Source organism: Kogia breviceps, chromosome 1 (genome assembly GCF_026419965.1).
Source record: "Kogia breviceps isolate mKogBre1 chromosome 1, mKogBre1 haplotype 1, whole genome shotgun sequence".
NCBI lineage: Eukaryota > Metazoa > Chordata > Mammalia > Artiodactyla > Physeteridae > Kogia > Kogia breviceps.
In genome coordinates, this window is record NC_081310.1 from 163,427,593 (window position 1) to 163,451,315 (window position 23,723).

The following is a 23,723-nucleotide window of genomic DNA, read 5'->3' on the forward strand; positions in this document are numbered from 1 at the left end:
TGTATGAAGACACTTCACATAAGTAACCTAACTTTGTCTATTATTTTCTTAATATGTGGTTAAATCATGTTTCCTTTTGTTTTTTGTTTTTGTCACTCATTAGTAATATTCTTTTTACTTCTTTAGGATCCTGAACATGTGAAATTGAGTAACTCATTCACCAACTATCATGGAGCCTACATATCCTCTCATAGGGACCCAGATGAATACCAGGTATGGAAATATTTTTACAAAATGTTTTCTTTCACAGCTGCTCATATAACTTGGGTTGGAATAGAGGGGAAAAAATAATCTTTAGAACCAGGAAAATCTGGGTCCATATTCCAGCTCTACCACTTATTAGGTGGGTGACCATGATCAAGTTATTTAACTTCTCTAAGCCTCAGTTTCCTCATCTGTAAATTGGGGACAGTAATCTCTAACAGAAGATAATTGTGAAGGGTTAAATAAGATTACTAAACTAAAGGGTCTGGGACATAGGCACTCAGTAAATATTAGTCTCATTTCCTCCTTCTCTTATTTTAGTTTCACAGAGGGTCTTTTTATTGATGAAATAGTACCTGAACTTTTGAGGCTAAAGATAACATACATATTTATTTACATCCTAGACAAATGGGAAAGTGGTTGAGTTCCTTCTTCTAAACCCTAATTCCTTGATGGGAAAGATTTCACATTGGATGTATCAAGTTTCCTACGTGTCCCTAAGCCTTTCCCCACTCAAGTGGTGTAGGAAGGAGGAGCTTGCCACCTGTCTCCTGATTTTCTCAGTCTGTCACACCTCACTACTGTGAGGACCAGGCAAATTGGCTTGTGTTATTTGGCTCCTTGGATCATTTATTGTTCTTTTTTCCCCCAGAGAAGAACAATTAATGCTGATGTGTGAATTTTTTCTTCTAAACTAGAATTGCATCCATGAGTTACCTTTATTTTCTGTATTATTTTTCTCTGTGCCAGATGTTCTTGATGAAGACAATGGGAAACATGACCCAAAGAGGCTATCATATTCCTTTTGCTTAATTTTGGCCCTTCTGTTCTGTCCTGTTGCTACCTCTTATTCTTTGAAAATTTGTCAACCTCTGTTCTTCTCTTTAATTTTATTATTGGGTCAAATCCATTCCTTACATTCTAGGGAAGATAATATACTCGTGTGATTTGAACTGATTATTCCTGGCATATTCAACTCTAGTTTTTTAATTCATTTATTGAGCTCTGGTTTTCAGTAATCTGTGGGCTTTAGGGCAGCAGTTTTGAATTATTTTTGGTTACAGACCCATTTGAATATCTGATAGCCATGAATCTGATTCCTATAAGGAAAAATACTTTTATACATACATGCAACATTTTGCACCCAATTTCAGGGTGTTTGTGTCTCTCTTGCCTCTGAAGTCTACCTGTATACCTAGATTAAGAAAAAGACTAATAACAGCATTTATTGAAATCTTGCTCTGCCAGGTTTTGTGCTAAGCACTTTGCATACATTATTTTTATTTAATCCTCACAACAAACCCATGAGGAGTAGGTACTATTATTATCCCCCTCTTTTTTTAAAAAAATGAGGAAACTAGCATAGAGAGATGAACCAACCCAAAGTTATATAGTTGGTAAATGGTATAGCCAATATTTAAACTTGAAATGATTTCTACTCTGTACTGCAAGGAAGTAAACCTGAAGTAGTATAGGTTGGGCTTTAAAGGTACAATGGACTACTCAGAGCAAAAAGAAATAGCTAACATTGAGCACTTAAAATAAGCCAGGAATTTTTCTAAGCATTTTACATATATTGACTCATATTCAATATAACTCTACCAGGAGATACTGATGTTATTCTGTTTAGCAGCTGAGGAAACTGAGGCACGGAAACATTAAATAACTTGATGAAGGTCACACAGCCAGCACATTTTGAAGCCAGGTTTCAGACCTAAGCAGTTGATTTCCAGGCTTTGCTTTTAACCCTTATATGATACTGCCTCTCACCAATTGGTAAATAATAAATATATTAGATATAGAGACATAGATAACTTGACAGTTGGTCACTTACTACCTTTGTGACCTTGAACAAATTTCTTAACTTCAGACTGTCCTCATTTCAAAAAAGGGAAATTAAAAATCCTTAAAGATATTATGAGCTCAAATCAGACAAAGATTTGAAAGCAAATAGCTAAGAATGTGGTGGATAAAGCACTACATCATTCAGTTTCTAGTAGTATAAGCTTTGAAATCAGCCACACTTAGATTCAAATTCCAGCTCTGCTACTTAGCTGCTGTATCAAGTTATAAAAGTTACAGTTTGGGGGCTTCCCTGGTGGCGCAGTGGTTGAGAATCCGCCTGCCGATGCAGGAGACACGGGTTCGTGCCCTGGTCCGGGAAGATCCCACATGCCGCGGAGCAGCTAAGCCCGTGAGCCATGGCCGCTGAGCCTGCGCGTCCGGAGCCTGTGCTCCGCAACGGGAGAGGCCACAACAGTGAGAGGCCCGCATACCGCAAAAAAAAAAAAAAAAAAAAAAAAAAAGTTACAGTTTGTTATCTATAAAGTGGACAATAAAATGTTTCTGGAACAGTTTTAATGAGAAATATTGTATATGTAAAGTGCCCAGTAGGATGCCTAGTACATAGTAGGCGATCGGTAAATGGGCTAATATATATATATTTTTACTGCAATTGACTTTTTTTTTTTTTTTAATATTTATTTTTTTGGCTGTGCTGGGTCTTAGTTGCGGCACACGGGATCCTCCACTGCAGCGCATGGGCTTCTCTCTAGTTGTGGCCCGAGTGCTCATTAGTTGAGGGCACAGGAGCTTACCCCGAGGCATGTGGGATCTTAGTTTCGCCGACCCAGAGATCGAACCTGCGTCCCCTGCATCGGAAGGTGGATTCTTAACCACTGGACCACTGGGAAAGTCCCTGGGGCTCATATTTTAGTTGAGAAGTTTTATCAGATGAAACACGAAAGTAAGATCTAGAACAAGATATTCTTAGTGCATGATATGATAAATATTTTTTCAGTTCAACTATTTCATAATCTGCTACCATGCAAATGTACTTTTGTAGGTAGCTCACTGTCAGAGCTTTCTTGCTTTAATTACATATGATTAAAAGCTCTGTGATGATATCCTATATGATTTAACATTGAAACCTTGCTTTACTTTGCTTGTGTGATCTTTGTGGAGGAATTATTTATGATGTCCTTTTGATGCTTCACCAATTAAATTTATGTGTGGGACTTCCCTGTCCATCCAATGGTTGAGATGCCACACTTACACTGCAGGGGGCACAGGTTTGATCCCTGGTGCCTGATGCCACGTGGTGCTGCCAAAAAAAACACAGAACAATAACATTAAAAACTTATGTGATAGGACCCAAGATACCAAATTTGAAAACCCTGAAAAGTTTTTGTGCTTTTCATAATTTTTTAAGTATTATCTAGAAATCAGTTCAGAGGTATGGATATTAATTTTAAATTTAAATGTAAATTCATGGTTTATATTCATTTTTCAGTTACTTAAGATTTTATAGAATTGATATTCCCAGTTCTTTTTAAAAAGACTCACGTGTAAATAAATATATATATGGATGGGATAAAAAGGACAGAAAGTCATACCTAAATTTTGAGTGCTTATTCTCTTGATAGCAGAGTTACAAGCGATTTTTCTTTCCTTTTTACTTTTTAAAAATATTTTTCAAGTCTTTTAAAATTACAAAAGTAACCTGAAAACCCTATCATTTACAGTTAAACTGTTTCTTGTAAAATTTCTACTGTTTTTCACTGTGCTTTGATTTAAAAAAAAATTTTTTTTAAGGTTTTCTTCAAGCAGGATGGTGCCTTTCTATTTTCCTCCATCAAAATATGCACTTTGGAACCCAATGCCAATTGGAGATTATATCTACTTACATCTCAATTACCACAGGTATAAAATGTTTCTCTTTCCAAATCAAACCAGTTTAAACAGGAGTCAAAAGAATATGTAAGGCAATGATTACAGTGACCCTTTTTTTTTTTTTAACTTTTCTATTCAGGAGCTCCCCTCATGCAAAGTATTCTTTCTGCTGCTTCTTAAATCTGTTCCTTGTGCTTTTGAGAAGTAATCTTAATTTCACAGTTAAAATATTCTGCAAATCTAAAGTTCTAAGTATTATAGGAATTCAAAAGAGAAAAAATATAATAAAAACTGAGTTTTTCATCATGCTTCCTCATGGTGTTTTTGAAGAACACTGAGAAGATTGATTTTGAGTTGAATAGACAATATTAGAAGGGACAAAATATTTTGGTTATGGCCAGGATCGTGAAAGAAAGACATAGAAGCTTAGTCTTCAAGTAATAGAAAATAGAGATCCTCTGAGATTTTATATATGAGAGTTACTTGCTAAAAGCAGAATTCTAAGAAGGATGGATCATAGTGAGGAGACCCTAGAGTCAGCCTAATGCAAGATGGTTTTCTGTAATCCAAGGAACATAGATTTATTCTGTAGTGGTTTAAGGTGGTGTAACTGGAGTCAGACTTCCTGGAGGGTCAAATCCTGATTTTACCTTTTCTTATTTAAGTGACCTCAGTAAAGTAGCCAAGGATCAGTTTCCGTATTTATAAAATGGGGATATGACACTTGTTTCATAGTACTTTTGTAAGGATTAAATGAGACAGGCTGTAAAGCAGCAGTTGGCACAGTGCCTGGACATAGGAGGTAGTCAATAAATGCTAGCTCTTATAAGGGTTTAGAGCAGTGTAGCAGTGTTGAGACCAAGAGGAAAGAATGAAACAAGGTGTTTTGAAGAAATGTATAGCATTTGATGATCAACTGAATAGAGGAACTAAAGGAAAATTACAAGTCAAAAAGTTTTTAAGGGCCTCCCTCATGGTGCAGTGGTTAAGAATCTGCCTGCCAATGCAGGGGACACAGGTTCAAGCCCTGGTCCAGGAAGATCCCACATGCCACAGAGCAACTACACCCATGCGCCACAACTAGTGAGCCTGTGCTCTAGAGCCTGCGAGCCACAACTACTGAGCCTTTGTGCCACAACTACTGAGCCTGCGTGCCTAGAGCCCGTGCTCCACAACAAGAGACGCCACCGCAACGAGAAGCCTGCACTCCTCAACAAAGAGTAGCCCCTGCTCACCACAGCTAGAGAAAGCCTGCGCACAGCAACGAAGACCCAATACAGCCAAAAATAAATTTTTTAAAAAAGAAAAAAGTATTTAAGTTCTCAGAAAAGGGTGGTATCATTGACAAAAACAGAGAGTGTCTTGTGGAAGTTTAAATGTTTGTCAGACTTGTTCATTCTTTTCTACATGTCTGTTAACCTATATTTTCTATTGCCATCTTTCTCTTTTGCATTTTGAGTAATTTCTTTTGTTCTTCAGCTCTTCTAATTTTCTCTTTAGCTGTGCTTAGTTGCCATCTAATCTGTTCATTTAGGTTTTTAAATGTGGGAGTATGCTATATATGTGAAAGATTATTTATAATATATACACACAGTTTATAGAATAATAAATTTGTCTGGTCTTTTTTCATAGTATCTTGTTCCTTACTCATATTTTAGAGTCCCTTTTATATTTCTTTAAACATGTGAATTGTATTTATATTCTGTATTCAGTAATGCTAGTATCTGAAGTCCATAGATCATATGTAAACAAATGGATGTGACTATTTCAATCAAACTTTGTTTACAAAAACAGGAGGCCTCATAGGTTCTTGATCCTAAAATTCATAAAATTAAGAATTTTATGAATCCTGGAGAACAACCATAACTTCAGTGTCTGCTTATTGCAATTCTGCTTTCCAGGTAGCCCTTCTTACCCGCTGCCTTTGACCCTAGGATTTCCAACAGTGATCTTTCTGTACATTTTAAAAGATGTGTATTATATTTTAGGCAACATTTCATGGCAGGAAGGTTTTTTAGGCTGTCAGATCCACCACATTCGTAAAAGACTGTTATTATTTTTCAGAAATCCAAAGCTTGTGGTAACTGAAAAGACCATCCGACTTGCTTGTCGTCATGCTAAGCAGAATAAAGAAAATTTGCCATGCTTTTTACTTGGTTCTCTCACAGTAGATGAAGGTAATATACTTTGAAAAATTATTTTTATGAGTATAATAGATTTTATGTTTACTGTTTCAGTCAATTACTGTAATGTACTTTGGCTAATTTTCTTTACTGTATACCAACGTTATGAAGATGAGTAAAAGTTGACACTACTCATCATAGACTTTACAGTTTGGTCAGTTGGATAAATATATATGTAAGTCATTTTTTTTAAATGAAAGTTTAGTGTACTCTTAGTATGAACAAAATGCTTTCCTATAATCTAGGCTTGCTTGGTTAATTTCACATTTCATAATTGGTGTGCTATATAATAACTGCTGTTTTTGTTCTTCAGATGAAGAAAGTGTGACATTGACAATAGATCGTTTTGATCCTGGTCGAGAGGTACCTGAATGCTTAGAAAGAACCCCTACTGCTTCTCTTCCTGGGGACTTTGTGATCCCATGCAAAATTCATACTCAAGGACTTTGTTCAAGAGAAATAATAGTGCACAATGTAGATGACTTCAATTCAGCTTTTAAGGTGAGATTTGTTGATAATGTGATTATTTCCTTATTCAACACAAGAATCAAACTATGTGTACTGTGTTATATTTTAATAAACCCATATTTAATAGGTATTCATTTAATTCTGACTAAATGTTGTTGACCTAAAATTCAATTAGATATGGTTTCTGAGGACAGAAATCCTAGGTAGGTAATATGGGTAGCATTCCAGAAGAGGAAGCAACATGACCAAGATAGCAAAGTGCAAGATGTGCTCAGGGTAACATTGAGGGTGAAGATTTTTGCTGGATTTGTGGGCAGTCAGACTTGAGTATTAGTTTGTTTAGATCATAGAGAGCCTTGTCTGCCAGGCTACGGAATTTGAACTTTATCTAATGGGCCATGTTTTTCTTTGAAAATTTCTGAAAAGAGCAAATCGTGTTAAATCAGGTATAGTTAATGTAATAGGGAGGGCTGACTGAAGTTAGAATAGTTAGCCCATTGCAGCAGTCAGGTGTGTATTAGAGGGGGGTGTATTAGCCTATAGCAGAGTGGCGGCAGTGAGACCAGAAAGGGCACAGTCTGCATGAGCAACTACAGAGGAAGAACTAACTTGATGATTTGGAGTAATAAGAAAAGAATCAGAGAGGACTGGACCTTAGATTCTCTGAGACTGAGTCAAAGTTAATTTATGTCCATTTTTACCCACGTAATAAATATTTATTGAAAGCGACATTCTCCAGTAAGAGTTTAAAATGCTGCTGGGACATATAGGTTGGAAATACGTGATGGAGCTTGGTATATAAATTTTTTTTGCTTTAACATAATTATTCATGTAACCTTTTGGTCACATGGAAGAAATAAGAGAATTGAAATGTTGCAAATCAGAAATTGTTTAATTTTGTTAGTGTGAGATATATGAAACAAAACCTTCAGAGATACGGACAAATTTCAAAGCTTTAAAATAATTGTATAATATTGATTCCTCAGGCTCTGCAGCATCATGTGTGTAGCAAAGATTCCTTGGATTGTGGTAAACTGCTTTCCCTAAGAGCTCATATCACTTCCAGGGAGAGTTTGGACACTGTGGATTTTGACTTGGATTGGGCAGCAGTAACTCTAGCAAATAACTTTAAATGCACACCTGTGAAGCCCATCCCCATTATTCCAACAGCTCTGGCAAGAAACTTGAGCAGTAATCTGAATATTTCTCAAGTTCAAGGTACATATAAATATGGGTAAGTAAAAGACCTATTCATCCAAAATTTTAAATATTCGTCACATTAGTATATTTTCATGTTATTCACATAATATGAAATAATTGGTCAGTTTACATGCCTGAGATCTGTGGCAGCTAGATAAATAACCAAGGAAGGTGAAAAAATTGTTAATTTTTGCTGAATATAGTTTTCTGATAATGAGCCTAATGGAGGCTGGAGAATTATTTATAATACGCAGGGTTTTTTTTTAAAATTTATTTATTTATTTATTTATTGGCTGTGTTGGGTCTTCATTGCTGTGCACAGGCTTTCTCTAGTTGCAGTGAGCGGGGGCTACTCATTGTCGTGGCTTCTCTTGTTGCAGAGCATGGGCTCTAGGCACGCAGGCTTCAGTAGTTGTGGCACATGGGCTCAGTAGTTGTGGTTTGCAGGCTCTAGAGCTCAGGCTCAGTAGTTGTGGTGCACGGGCTTAGTTGCTCCGCGGCATGTGGGATCTTCTTGGGCCAGAGCTCGAACCCGTGTCCCTTGCATTGGTGGGCTGATTCTTAACCATTGCGCCACCAGGGAAGCCCTATAATATGCAGTTTTAATTGTGAATAATGAGCACTGCAGGTAAAGAAGATTATTAAATTATAAAGTATAATACTCTTGCTTACCAAATTGTCAACCACTTGAGGGTGGAGTTTCCTCACATAGCTGAAGCAGCATCCTCTCTAGCTTCCTATTAACACTCTTAGTTTCTTAGGAAATGTAAGCCAAATTGCTTGCTTTCTGATCCTCAGCAGGGCTGCTTCCCTGAATCCTCATCCACTTTCTTTATCCATTGTCTACTGAGCTAAGTCAGACAATGAAAGCACCAACTGCTTTAAAGTCTAAACAGTTCACTTCTGGCTTCCTTTCCCACTGACTCCACCCTAGTTCCTGTTAGGTCTCTAGAGGTGGAAATGTTTGGCAAGGTAAACTCAACTTCAAGTCTTGTCTACCAAAAATGCCTCTTCAAAAGAGGATAAGAAGAAGGATTTTCTTTTCAGAGGGTCCCTGGAACAGCAAGAAAGTTCCCACATGCTGATCAGAGCACCTTTCTGGTTGGGGTGGCACAAAAGAAAAAGCGTTGCTATATTCCAAAATCATGGAATGGTCAAAGGCGATAGTGATTAAAAAGTGTTTGAATTAAATTGAACATTTAATTCTCTTGGAGTAATAAAATACTTCTCAATTGGTACATAGAAATTTGTGTTAAAATTAACCAAAAAATTAATTTATTTTCCTTAGTACCTGTGTCCATCTAGTGAAGCATGGATTTACCTTTCTTTGAATTATTCTTTTGTGACCCCTTGGCATGCCAGTAGTAATCCAGGATGTTCAATATTCTATTTAATCACCTATTCCTCTTGCCCCTTTCTACCTAGAGTTATTTAATTTATGACGTTTGCCTTTTTCTTTGACCACATTCACTTGTTTACCCTAATATTTATTAGGATCCATTGTGGAATAGTATTGTGTTATACACTGACATTAAATAGATAAAAAAACCATACTTACTGTCCACTAAGTATATTATCATGTAAACACGATGTGGATAAACATAGGGGTTTATATATAGTGTGGGAAAGCAGGAAGGTGTGTCCAAATTGCCTGGGAAAATCATGGAAAGCCTAAGATATAAAAAACCTGGTTTATCAGGTTGTCAAGGCAGAAGAGCTCTCAAAGCAGGTGTAAGGGTCATTGTTGATACATAAATCTCGTGCCAACTCAGGCTTAATCATCTTGTCACATGGCTTGATAAATTCATCATCTTTGTGTTTTAGGGTTATTATAGCAATAAAATGTATTCTCAGTGATACTATTAAGACTTTATATCACAAATGGCATTGTTTTTACTTTTGTCTTTTAAAGCAGTAACAGTAAACTCTTGACAGTTGTACTGTACTTATCATATTCTTAGAACTTATTGTCAGTAATAAGTATGTTATATTAACAAAGTATAAATGTAGTATAATGTCCTTTTAGGGAAAAGTGAGCTTTGGGGTTCTATCATGATGGTTGCAAAATTCTTTGATAGCTGTTGGAGGAATATAGTACATGGAAGATTGAATATCCCTCACCTAATTCAGCCTCCTTCAGTGAGAAGTCACATCTTTTGCAATGTTGTCAAGTCACCTGCATGCTTGAATACTTCCAGCAACAGGAAGTTCATTTCTCCCAGGGAAACCTATTTGGTTCTGAAATTGTTAGCCTTGATTTTAATACTTTTGATTTAAAAAAGTTCATACTTTTAGAGCAAACTTTTTCAAAAGGTATGTAATCTTCAATGACCATTTTAATACATAGAAATTTTAAGATATTAAATCTCTTCCATGTCATCCTCATAATTACTAGAATCTTCTACACTTTGAACTATTTTCTTTGTGTGCATGTGTATGTAAGAGAAATTATTCATTTGAATCCTCTCCTCTGCCTAAAATATACTTCTTCAGCACTCACATTATCTCTTTTAGGTAAAAGTGCATATTTCCAATTGTTTTTACATGAATGTCTTCTGTTTAGATATCTTACCATGGATGAGACACGCAAATTGTTACTTTTGCTGGAATCTGATCCCAAGGCTTATTCTCTCCCATTAGTGGGAATGTAAGTATTGCATTATGAAAACCTTTTCAGCCATATATGTATTTAAATGTATATTATAAACATGTGAATCATTTGTACTATGAATATGTCATTAATACTTGGATCACCTTATAAAACTATAAATGCCAATGATGCTTAAGCTTTCTTATTATAACAGCTGAATCAGTTGAAACAAGATTTTTGTCTAATCTTAGGAAGAATTCCAGTATATAAAACAAAGCTGAATTCTTCTTGTTGAAGTTGAAGCCTTAGAGCCCTGTTTCTTTAACCTTATTCACTACCCATGTCCTTAAGGCCCTTGAAGAACTCAGGACTCAGGATAACACTGTTTAAAATTCACTGCCAGGCAATTTTGCAAAAATTCTCTTTAGTTTATGGCGATCTCTTTTCAAGTTGGTGGTTAATGACATTTAGATAGATTATTTAGTCAGAAATTTATATTAATTCGGTATTTATTGAATGCTTACCCTATACATAGTATTATGTTTCATACTGTGTTGGGATTTAAAGCTCCTCAAGGAATTAATAATTAAAGGTGAGGCGATAAAATATTCAAATATTCCCACATAGAAAGATAAATAATAAAGTATATGATTTACTATGAAATAAACAAGTTAGACAGTGAGCACTATTACTGTTTGCAAGAGAGATGATCAGGGACATTTTCTTAGAGAAGGCAAACTTGAGCTGGACTTTTAAGTGTGTAGATAATAGAAGGGAGGATTGACTGGGAAGGGAACCCGTATGTGGGAATGGTATGCGCAGACTTAAAAAATGAGAGTACAGAAATGTTCTGTGGACCATGAAATCTCCTTACAGTCTTTGCTCTGGTCCTGGTAGTGGCTGTGTGTTACTGCTGTTAAGTGAATATCAAGAGTTTTCTGAGACTTCCCTGGCCATCCAGTGGGTAAGACCCCATGCTCCCAATGCAGGGGGCTGGGGTTCAGTCCCTGGTCGGGAAGCTAGATTCTGCATGCACGCCACAACTAAGAGTTTGCATGCTGCAACTAAGAGCCAGTGCAACCTAAATAAATAAATAAATACTTTAAAAAATAATTTAAAAAAAAATTTTTTTAAGAGTTTTTCAGCCTACCTGTATAATTATAGACTTAAATCCTCTCAGTAACTCTATGGTTTTAGGCTGCTAACTTCTTTCTCCCCTAATTCAGCCTATTCTTTCTAGTGCAGGCTGACTGATTCTAATTGATTTCTGCTTTCACCTCTCTTGTTAACCTTTATCTTTTTTCTTTTTTTTTTTTTTTTTTGCGGTTGTGGCCTCTCCCGTCACGGAGCACAGGCTCCAGATGAGCAGGCTCAGCGGCCATGGCTCACGGGCCTAGCCACTCTGCGACATGTGGGATCTTCCCGTACCGGGGCACGAACCCGTATCCCGTGCATCGGCAGATGGACTCTCAACCACTGCGCCACCAGGGAAGCCCAACCATTTTCTTTCCCACAGTTTTACCATCATTTCAGCGGAAGAGGACAGAAAGTAGTGCTCTCTCTCTGAATCTGTCTCTGGTTATAGGTATATCTATAGTCTCCCTCTTAATTAACAGCATGGTTTAATGTTCATAGATTTCTTATTTATGAGCCCTTTAATCTGTTCTTGGTGAATGCCAAGAATTTCTGCCACATTACCTTAAGAAGAACGTAATCTAAAGGATGTTAAGTACTAATTTGTAAAATGACTATAGCTTTTAATTTTTATTTTTTGTTTTAGCTGGCTGTCTGGAATTATACATATCTACAGTCCTCAGGTGTGGGCTTGCTGCTTGCGATACATGTTCAGTTCTTCTATTCAAGAAAGGTAAGTGATATTTTTTTCTGTAGTGTTTTATTTTGATCTTTATCTCCATTCGTGTTTTACTGGTGTTATTTAAAGTTCATGCAATGCCTTAACCTTTTATAATACTTTTTTTTTTTAAATTTATGTTATTTATTTATTTTTGGCTGTGTTGGGTCTTCGCTGCTGCACGTGGACTTTCTCTAGTTGCAGCAAGTGAGGGCTACTCTTCGTTGCAGTGCGCGGGCTTCTCATTGCGGTGGCTTCTCTTGTTGTGGAGCATGGGCTCTAGGCACACAGGCTTCAGTAGTTGTGGCACGTGGGCTCAGTAGTTGTGGCACACGGGCTTAGTTGCTCTGCGGCATGTCGGATCTTCCCGGACCAGGGCTCGAACCCGTGTCCCCTGCCTTGGCAGGCGGACTCTCAACCACTGCGCCACCAGGGAAGTCCCTTTTATAATACTTACAAACCAGAAGAACAAGCACACTAAGGAAGTCAAATATTACATGGGAATAAAACCAGACAAAAAAGGTGACATTGTTCTATACTTGGAAATATGAAGGAATTCACTTGCCTAATGACAGTACTGTAACACAAAAGACATACTTTTTATGAGTGGAAAAAAAGCCCTAGGGATCATCTACTCTAGCATCCTATTTTATAAAAAAGAGATTAGTTTTCATTGAAGTGACTGAAAATGAGTTTGAATTTGTTTCAAGTGTTTTATTGTTACCCTGTGCTACTGATAGTACCGTAAGAAACACTTGAGATGAAGTTTAATGTTCTTGGAACTAAAGCACAAGCATTGGAACTAATATGGAAACTTTATTTGTAACCTCAACTCCTCATTTAATTTTGTTATTTTGTACATGATGCCATTATTTGCCTCTTACTTTCTTCATCTATTAAATGAAAATTCCAGAGTCTGTTTCTGTCTGCTTTGGTGACTGTAATACACTTTTTTTAAAAAACTTTAATGAAAAGGCAGTATAAGTACATGGCAATAAATCAGGCATATATAAAGATACATAATAAAAATGTCTCTTCCATCACATTTCCCCAGACCCTATCCCCAGAGACAATCACTGTTAAAGGAGTATCTTGTGCTTCCTTCTTGAAATACCAATGCATAGACAAATAACACCCTTACCTGGTCTGTAAAAGTTAAATCACAAATGGGATCAAACTGTTCTATCTTTTCTCTGTTGCTTTTTTCTTTATATCATTGTACCTTGGAAATCATTACTAAATCTTGGCACATACAGATTTAATACCCGTATTTTACAACTGAATAGTAAATAACATATACTATATTTTAAAAACTTTTGCTTGCAGACAACTTTGTGTATACATCTTTGTGTGTATATACTAGTATATTTGTGGAATAAATTCCTAAAAATGGTTTTTCTGGGTCAAATAGTATATAATTTTAAATTTTGGTAGATATTGCCAATTTGTGCTTCAAAGACTATCAGTTTATAATCTTTCCAACAGTGTTTGAGAGTGCCTGTTTTCTCCATCCCCTCAGTAACACTGTGGAACAAGTATTTGTTGAGCATCTACTATGTACCAAGCACTATTCATGATATTGGCAATAAACAGTAAACAAAATAAAGATCCTGCAGAGATAGGCAGTAAACAGAAAAAATAAGTAAAATAAATAGTATTTTACAAGGTGATGAGTGCTGTGGAGAAAAATAAGCAGGGGAGGTGGATATTGTGTCTATGGTAGTGGCAGGTAGGGTTGCAGATTTAAATAGGGCAGTCAGGCAGGCAAAGACTTGAGATAGGGGAGTAAGCCATGTGGCTGTCTGGGGCAGTATCACAGGATGATGGGTACAAAGCTGTGGGTGAAAGGTCACCTTGCATCTTCAAGGAACAGCAAGGAAGTAGCGTGGCTGGAGAGGAGTAAGGGAAGGGAAAAACAACAAGACCTCAGAAAGAGAACTGGAAGGCCAGTATTAGAGTTTTTTTTTTTTTTTTTTTTTTTTAATTTTTGGCTGCGTTGGGTCTTTGTTGGGGTGTGGGGGCTTTCTCTAGTTGCGGGGAGCCGGGGCTACTCTTCATTGCGGTGCGCAGGCTTCTCATTGCAGTGGCTTCTCTTGTTGCAGAGCATGGGCTCTAGGTGCGCAGGCTTCAGTAGTTGTGGCATGTGAGCTCAGTAGTTGTGGCTCACAGGCTCTAGCGTGCAGGCTCAGTAATTGTGGCACACGGGCTTAGTTGGTCCATGGCATGTGGGATCTCCCCGGACCAGGGATCAAACCCATGTCCCCTGCATTGGCAGACGGATCCTTAACCACTGCTCCACCAGGGATGCCCCCATTATTAGACTTTTAATCTTTGCAAATCTGATGTTTTATAGTCTCATCTTCTGGGAACCTCCTAATCATGTCTCTTGCCATTATTCTATTGGGTTGTGTATCTTTTTCACATTGCTTTGTAAGAGCTCTCTTTTTCTTTTTCACTCTCTGTTATATAATATGTAAAGTATACAGAGAAGTATATATTTCTTAAAATATATGTGTTATATGCTGCAAAGATTTTATATGTGTATATAAATATGTTATTAAAATGTGCGTGTGTACATACGTATATGTGTTTGTATTGGTATAGATATGTGGCAAAAATTTATTTCCTCCAGGGCTTCCCTGGTGGCGCAGTGGTTGAGAATCCGCCTGCCGATGCAGGGGACACGGGTTCGTGCCCCGGTCTGGGAAGATCCCACATGCCGTGGAGCGGCTGGGCCCGTGAGCCATGGCCGCTGAGCCTGCTCATCTGGAGCCTGTGCTCCGCAATGGGAGAGGCCACAACAGTGAGAGGCCCGCCTAGCACCAAAAAAAATATTTCCTCCAGATTGTCATTTTATTTCACTTTGGTTAATATTTTTTCCCAGACTTTTTTTAAAGTCAGATTTATCCATCTTTTTTTTTCTATTTTGCTTAGAAAGGATTTTTATTGAAATGAAAATCTCTTGTTTTTTCTCCAGAAGCTACAGCTTTTTATATATATATATATATATATATATATATATATATATATATATTTTTTTTTTTTTTTTTTTTTTTTTTTTTTTTTTTTTGCGGTACGCGGCCCTCTCACTGTTGTGGCCTCTCCCGTTGTGGAGCACAGGCTCCGGAGCAGGCTCAGCGGCCATGGCTCATGGACCCAGCTGCTCTGCGGCATGTGGGAACTTCCCGGACAAGGGCACGAACCCGTGTCCCCTGAATCGGCAGGCGGACTTTCAACCACTGTGCCACCAGGGAAGCCCTACAGTTCTACTTTTTACATTTTATTTTAATTATACAATATAGTTAGTTTTATTTGCAGTAAGAGAGAAATTAAATATTCATTTTAGTGTATTAATAAAATTAAGTTTTATTATCAGTGACTGATCTTGCTTTAATTATTTATTGATAGTAAATGCTTGGTGAAGTTAGTTTTGAAGCTCTCTCTGTTAATATGAAGCGTTAGGGAATTTCTTTGATACCTGGACTCTTTAATTACTGCCAGCCTTTAACCAGGGAAGCATCAGCACTGCTTGGCATAGCTTAGGTTAGTACTTTACAGCATTCTGATCAGTGGTCTTGTCTGACCCTAGAGAGAGAAATTGAGCAGCATAGACATTCTGCCTCCTAAACCCTCACTGCTTTGTTTTGTTAATAGTGTAATATATCCCCAAATTATCTTTCATTCAACATTTTACAAAGTAGAGACAACTACTAAAAGTATTTTAAATAGTGGGTTTTGATATATATTTTTAAGGACTCTTGATTACTTTACAGATATTTGTTGAGTCATGTAGTGAATAATAAAATGAATGTTCATTTTATCAGTGTTTATAGTAGTGAAATATTGTGAATGATTTAAATATCCACTTTTAGAAGTCTAGGTGAATCAATAATAGCACATCTATAAATTGTAATACTGGATAGTCACTAAAAAAGAATAAGGAGGTCTAAGGTATATTATAGAATAGTGACATGGAAAGAAATCCAGAATTGTCAAATAATAAATAGCAAATGCAATTAAGGAAACAATTAAATCCCATTTACCATTGCAACAAAAAGAATAAAATACCTAGGAATAAACCAGCCTAAGGACATAAAAAACCTGGACTCAGAAAACTGTAAGATACTGATGAAAGAAATCAAAGATGAAACAGATGGAGAGATATATACCATGTTCTTGGACTGGAAGAACCAATATTGTGAAGATGGCTATAGTACACACAGCAATCTACAGATTCAGTACAATCACTATCAAATTACCAATGGCATTTTTCACAGAATTAGACCAAAAAATTGTACAATTGGTATAGAAACACAAAAGACCCCGAATAGCCAAGGCAATCTTGAGAAAGAAAAACAGCTGGAGAAATCAGGCTCCCTGACTTCAGACTATACTACAAAGCTACAGTAATCAAGACAGTATGGTACTGGCACGAAAACAGAAATATAGATCAGTGGAACAGGATAGAAAGCCCAAAGATAAACCCATGCACCTATGGTCACCTAATCTATGACAAAGAAGGCAAGAATATATAATGGAGAAAAGACAGTCTTTTCAATAAGTTGTGCTGGGAAAACTGGACAGCTACATGTAAAGGAATGAAATCAGAACACTCCCTAACACCATACACAAAAATAAACTCCAAATGGATTAAAGATCTAAGTGTAAGAATGGACACTTTTAAACTGTTAGAGGAAAAAACATAAGCAGAACACTCCTTGACATAAATTGCAGCAAGATCTTTTTTGACCCACCTCCTAGAGTGATGAAAATAAAAACAAAAATAAACAAATGGGACCTAGAAACTTTAAAGCTTTTGCACAGCAAAGGAAACCATAAACAATATGAAAAGACAACCCTCAGAATGAGAGAAAATATTTGCAAATGAAGCAACTGACAAGGGATTAATCTCCAAAATATACAAACAGCTCATGCAGCTCAATAACAAAAAAGAACCAAACAATCAGAAAATGAGCAGAAGACCTAAATAGACATCTCCCCAAAGAAGACATACAGATGGCCAAGAGGCACGTGAAAAGATGCTCAACATCGCTAATTATTAGAGAAATGCAAATCACAACTACCATGAGGTATCACCTCACACCAGTCAGAATGGCCATCATCAAAAAATCTACAAACTAAATGCTGGAGAGGGTGTGGAGAAAAGGGAACCCTCCTACACTATTGGTGGGAATGTAAATTGGTACAGCCACTATGGAGAACAGTATGCAGGTTCCTTAAAAAACTAAAAATAGAACTACCATATGACCCAGCATTCCCACTCCTGGGCATATACCTGAAGAAAGTCATAATTCAAAAAGATACATGCACCCCAGTGTTCATTGCAGCAGTATTTACAATAGCCAGGACATGGAAGCAACCTAAATGTCCATCAACAGATGAATGGATAAAGAAGATTTAAATATATACAATGGACTATTACTCAGCCATAAAATGGAACGAAATAGTGCCATTTGCAGAGATGTGGATGGACCTGGAAACTGTCATACAGAGTGAAGTAAGTCAGAAAGAGAAAAACAAATATTGTATAATATCGCTTATATGTGGAATCTAGAAAAATGGTACAGATGAACTTATTTGCAAAGCAGAAATAAAGACACAGTTTTATAGAACAGACTTACAGATACCAAGGGGGGAAGGAGAGGGTGGGATGAATTGGGAGATTGCAGTTGACATGTATACACTACTATGTATAAAATAGATAACTAATGAGAACCTACTGTAGAGCACAGGGAATTCTACTCAGTGCTCTGTGGTGACCTAAATGGGTAGGAAATCTAAAAAAGAGGGGATATATGTATACGTATAACTGATTCACTCTGCTGTACAGCAGAAACTAACACAATGTTGTAAAGCAACTATACTCCAATAAAAAAAAATTTTTTTAAAGAACTATATCACAGACCTATTGAATATGTGGTTTAGAAATATACCAGTAATCACGTTGAGTGCTTTTAATTAAATGTTATTTCTCTTTTCCCTCAAAAAAATAAAAAAAGAACAAATGCAAATAGTGTGTATACTACCTTATTTTTGTTAAATTGTATAAAATGTTTGCATATGCCTAGGGGAAAATTCTGGAAGTAAATACAGTAAACTGGAGAGTGGAATGGGATGGTTTTCATTTTCTATTTTATACATTCCTGTTTTTGTTTGAAGTATTTACAAGGAATATGTATTCCATAATAAATGTATTTTAAAAATTAAAAATTAGTAACATTCAAAAGTAAGCATAGGGAATTCCCTGGTGGTCCAGTGGTTAGGCTCCACGCTTCCATTGAAGGGAGCATGGGTTTGATCCCTGGTCAGGGAAGAGTAAGCATAAATTTGCCCCTCAGTTTTCTTCTAAAAATTGGACTGTTTATTAACTAGACTAAGAGACTCACATAGAATTCTTTGAGTGTACTCTTGTTATTCTCAGTAAATTTTAATTAAATGGCATTTTTTTATCCAGGGTTTTTTCAGAATCTGGAAATTTCATTATAGTTCTCTATTCTGTGACACATAAGGATCCTGAGTTTTATGAATGCCTCCCTTGTGATGGCAGGTTACCTGACCTTCGATTCCAGCTACTAACTAGTAAGGAAACATTACATCTTTTCAAAGTAAGTGATTTGATTACCTAGCACACTTATGACTATTCAGGGTTGTACTCAAATTATTAGGCTTTATTTATAATCAGTCTTACTGAATATTAACTTTATTCATTTATGGTTAATTTTGTTTTGTAAATTTTAGGCCATACCTCCAGCACCAAATTCTAATGCAGGATCAAACGTTATCTACAGAGTAACTTTCCCATGTTTTCCTAAAACCTTTGAAGACTATATCAAGAATTTAATGTGTGTGTTGTATCATCTTAGGATATTGAGAGTTAATTTGTGATCTTAGTGTTTTCTTTGTCCTGACTTAATTTTTAAATGTATGGGCATAACAAATGGTTTCTCATACTTAAAAGTCAGTGTCTATAATATATAACCCTAGGAATCAGAATAGATTAATATGACTGGCAAAAAAATTCATTTGGGTTTTTCTGTAAGATCTTATGGAAAAACCTGAAAGAACTTTTTGGCTAACCCAATACATTTAGGTGATGGTCACAGAAAAAGTAGATCTTTGAAACTGTAAGTGTCCTTATGTAAAAACATTCTAAGGCCAAAAATAAACAATAATTCTGTTTTGTTTTGTTTTGTTTTTTACAAAAATATGGATTATCCTGGGCTTCCCTGGTGGCTCATTGGTTAAGAATCCATCTGCCAATGCAGGGGACACGGGTTCAAGCCCTGGTCCCAGAAGATCGCACATGCTGTGGAGCAGCTAAGCCCATGTGCCGCAACTACTGAGCCTGTGCTCTAGACAACGTGAGCCACAACTACTGAGCCCAAGTGCCGCAGCTACTGAAGCCCACGTGCCTAGAGCCCACGCTCCACAACAAGAGAAGCTATCACAATGAGAAGCCCGTGCACTGCAACAAAGAGTAGTCCTTGCTCGCTGCAACTAGAGAAAGCCCACATGCAGCAACAAAGAGCCAACGCAGCCAGAAATAAATAAATAAATTTTAAAAAATTTTTTTACTATCCCTAAATAACTGTGTGTTACCACTCAGATCTTATTTTGTGCCTTTAATTTCATTTATAGGTTGTATTGATTCATGAATCAAGTTTTTGTATTTTAATTATAAACATAATCACCTTAAATGAAGTCTGTTTTCATTTTAGAGACATATATCGTTCACTCATTTTATTCTTCAGATTGTATACTCATTTGAAAGTTACTATTTTAACTGAATCCCTGGTTATTGAGTAAGTTACATAGTAAAGGTAATTAGGTTTTTACTTTCATTTATGTAGTAGGGAGACAGATAGTTTTTTTAAAAGGTTGCATAAAAATAGAACCATATGATTCAGCAGTTCCACTTCTGGGTATTTATCCAAAGGAAACAACACTAATTCAAAAAGATATGTGTACCACCATGTTAATTTCAGCATTATTTACAATAGCCAAGATATTAAAGCAACCTAAGTGTCCATAGATGGGTGAGTGGATAAAGAAAATGTAATTTATATTATCTTATATTACATTATATCATAGTATATTAATATAATGGGTAAATATTCAGCTGTAAAAAAAGGAAGGAAATCCTGCCATTTGTGACAACATAGATGGACCTTGAGGGCATTGTGCTAAATGAAATAAATAAAACAGAGAAAGACAAATACCGTATGTCACTTATATGTGCAACATTTAAACAACAACAAAAAACCATTTCATTGAACTCACAGACACAGAGAACAGATGGGTGGTTTGCAAGAGGTGGTGGGGAGGGGAGGGTTTGAGGGTGCCCGAAATGGCCAAAGGTGGTCAAAAGGTACAAACTTCCAGTTATAAAGTAAATTAAGTAATGGGGATGTAATATACAGCATGGTGAGTGTAGTTAATAATACTATATTGTATTTTGAAAGTTCTTTTTTTTAAATTTATTTATTTTATTTACTTTTTGGACGCGTTGGGTCTTCGTTGCTGTGCGCAGGCTCTCTAGTTGTGGCGAACGGGGGCCACTCATTGCGGTGTGCAGGCCTCTCATTGTGGTGGCCTCTCCTGTTGCAGAGCTCAGGTTCCAGGCGCACGGGCTCCAGCAGTTGTGGCACACGGGCCCAGAAGCTGTGGCTCGCAGGCTCCAGAGCACAGGCTCAGTAGCTGTGGCACATAGACCCAGTTGCTCCGTGGCATGTGGGATATCCCTGGGACCAGGGGTTGAACCCATGTCCCCTGCATTGGCAGACAGATTCCCAACTACTGCGCCACCAGGGAAGTCCCTTGAAAGTTCCTATAAGAAAAAATTTATCATTCTGCATGGTGATAGATGGTTAACTAGATTTATTGTAGTGTGTTTCATAGTATATTCAAATATTGAATCATTATGTTGTTCACCTGAAAGTATTATGTCATATGTCAGTTATATCTCAGTTGAAAGAATGATTTTTTTAAAAAAGATTATAGTTACAGAAATCAGAAGTCTCCCTCCCCCCAGTGTTTCAGAGCTACTTGTCATCTAAATAGAATTCTCTGGTGTTTATGTAAGTCACATCTCAAAGTATGACCTACTTTATTTCAGAATGTTGAACCTTCTGACAAAAACACGGTCTATTTTGAACTGAGTCCTGAAGGCCAGAGTGCAGAAAGAGAATTTTTAAACAAAGTTTCCAAGAACCTTTCAATTAAGAGGTAAAAGATATTTTATTGTCATGTGTACTTTTTAAATTAATTTTATTAGTTTTTTGGTGAGTAAAGTAACTCCCTAATTATTTCTGAGGAAACTATTTGTAAATCTTATACCATAGGTATCCTTGCTTTAAATGCATTCCTTCATACTCAGAAGTTGGATGATAATTTTAATGAAGTGACAACTCTAATTTGGTTCTCATTTGAGTTGATTTATTACATAGGGGGACAAAAGTATTTGTCGAGACAATATCTTGTTTAAGAAGAAGCATACTGTTTTTGTTTAGTTTGCCTTCTGTTCTTCTCTTCCTTGTAGTATTAAACCTAGGCCTATCAGATAAACTACTATAAAAAATAACTCCTCTACCTAAAAAAGAAAATTTTTAAAGCAAATGCACTTAGAGAATATCAAATAATGGTTGTGAATTTTTGGGTCCCTATATACCTTTTATGGTAAAGTAGATATTCCTTTTGTATTAGGGTTCTCCAGAGAAACAGAAGCGACAGGGTATATATACATAGAGAGAGATTTGTTTTAAGGAACTGATTTGTGCAGCTGGGGAGGCTTGTCAGGGCCAAAATCTGCAGGGTAGGCTGGCAGCCTGAGAAAAGTTGCAGTTAGAGTCCGAAGGTGGTCAGCTGGCAGAATTCCCTCCTGTTGGGGAGGTCAGTCATTGTTCTATTAAGGCATTCAGCTGGATGAGACCCACCCACATTATGGAGGATTATATGCTTTACTCAGAGTCTACCAATTTAAATGTTAATCTCATCTTTAAAACACCTTCACAGAAACATCTAGAATAATGTATGACCAAAAATCTGGCTACTGTGGCCTAGCCAAGTTGACAAATAAAATTAACCCTTCATATCCCTATTCCAGCTTTCTCATTTATTTTACTATGTGCCTGATAATGTGCTAAGAGGTGGGGATATAGTGGTATTAAAAACATGCAGGACGATCCCTTTCCTCATGGAATTTATAGTTCAGTAATGGAGTGTTGAATTCTCTGTGTTATTTGAGAGGTCCATTAACTTAAGTTAATATTTGCCAAGTATTTAATAACCTCATTTAAAAGTTACTTTGGAATGCTGGTTTATTCTTTGATTCTGTAGCTCAGAAACTATTGTCATTTTTAACTTGCACTTACAACTGATTTGTCCTTTTCTCAACTTTTTGATTGTAACCTTACCTATCTTTGGGCCTCTTTAGTATCTTGCATGAGAAACAAGCAGGTATAAGTTTCATTATAGATTATTGCAATTATTGAGAAAATAGCTTCACCTTTTTTTTTTTTTTTTTTTTTGGCCATGCCGCCTGGCACGCGAGATCTTAATTCCCCAAACAGCGATCAGACCCGTGCCCCCTGCACTGGGAGCACTGAGTCTTAACCACTGGACCACCAGGGAAGTCCCTAGCTTGACCTTTTTTAAATAGCATTCATTCATCTGTCCTTAACACTTGATTCTGTAGGTGGAAGTTAATTATGATACAGTTTTAAAATAAATGCCAGCTATGCCAACTATTTATAGAGGCTACATAACATAGTAGTTGTGAGTTCAGGTTATGGTATAAGACATAATATGTGTTCAAGTCTTGGTTGTAAACATCACTATCCCATATGTAAAATGGGAATTATGACTATATCCGTATTGGTTTCTTATTGCTATTCTAACAAAGTACCACAAACTTACGTGACTTCAAACAATACAAAGTTATTATCTTCTGGGGGTCAGGAGTCCAAAATGGATCTTTGGGGCTAAAATCAAAGTGATGGTAGGGCTGCATTCCTTTTGGAAGCTTTAGTGGTGAATCCATATTCCCTTTTCCAGCTTCTAGAGGCCACCTGCATTCCTTGTCTTACTCCATCTTCAAAGCTAGCAGCATAGCATCTTCAAATCTCTCTCTGACTTCTTCTGTCCTCCTCATATCTCCTTCTCTGCCTGACCATCTTGCCTCCATCTTATAAGGACCATTGTGATTACATTGAGCCTCCACATCTCAAGATACATAATCACATCTGCAAACTCCCTTTTTCCTTTTACACTAACATATTCACAGGTTCTGGGGATTAGAAAGATGTCTGAGGTATACTGTATCTTTGGGCATTTTAAGTTATTCTTGAAACAGGTTAGATCAGCAGAAAACTATATTCTTATAGACTTGCAGGACCACCTTCATTGTCTTAAGGTTTAAGGTTTTATTCAAGATTTTATTGAATGTTTATGGAAGAAAAAGCCAAATTAAGGGGACACTTGCAATTTCTTTAACATTGTTGAAAAACCGTGTCTATTTTTTAAAAAATTTATTTAT

The 23,723-nt window shown here is 36.6% G+C and overlaps 1 protein-coding gene across 5 annotated transcripts in view; it reads left to right on the forward strand.

The window, feature by feature from the left end:
• STIL (STIL centriolar assembly protein) overlaps positions 1–23,723 on the forward strand; it is a 61,196-nt gene that overhangs the window by 10,351 nt on the left and 27,122 nt on the right. For 3 of the 5 annotated variants that reach the window (XM_067008280.1, XM_059058259.2, XM_067008278.1), the window contains 9 exons: positions 127–213; positions 3,799–3,906; positions 5,941–6,053; positions 6,373–6,560; positions 7,514–7,761; positions 10,291–10,374; positions 12,098–12,184; positions 18,645–18,795; positions 21,306–21,415. In XM_067008280.1, coding sequence (XP_066864381.1) covers positions 170–213; positions 3,799–3,906; positions 5,941–6,053; positions 6,373–6,560; positions 7,514–7,761; positions 10,291–10,374; positions 12,098–12,184; positions 18,645–18,795; positions 21,306–21,415 — 1,133 coding nt within the window. In that variant the 5' untranslated portion in view covers positions 127–169. Of the gene's footprint in view, positions 1–126; positions 214–3,798; positions 3,907–5,940; positions 6,054–6,372; positions 6,561–7,513; positions 7,762–10,290; positions 10,375–12,097; positions 12,185–18,644; positions 18,796–19,436; positions 19,576–21,305; positions 21,416–23,723 lie in introns of those variants that run through there. The other 2 variants (XM_059058283.2, XM_059058275.2) reach the window with 2 other exon arrangements.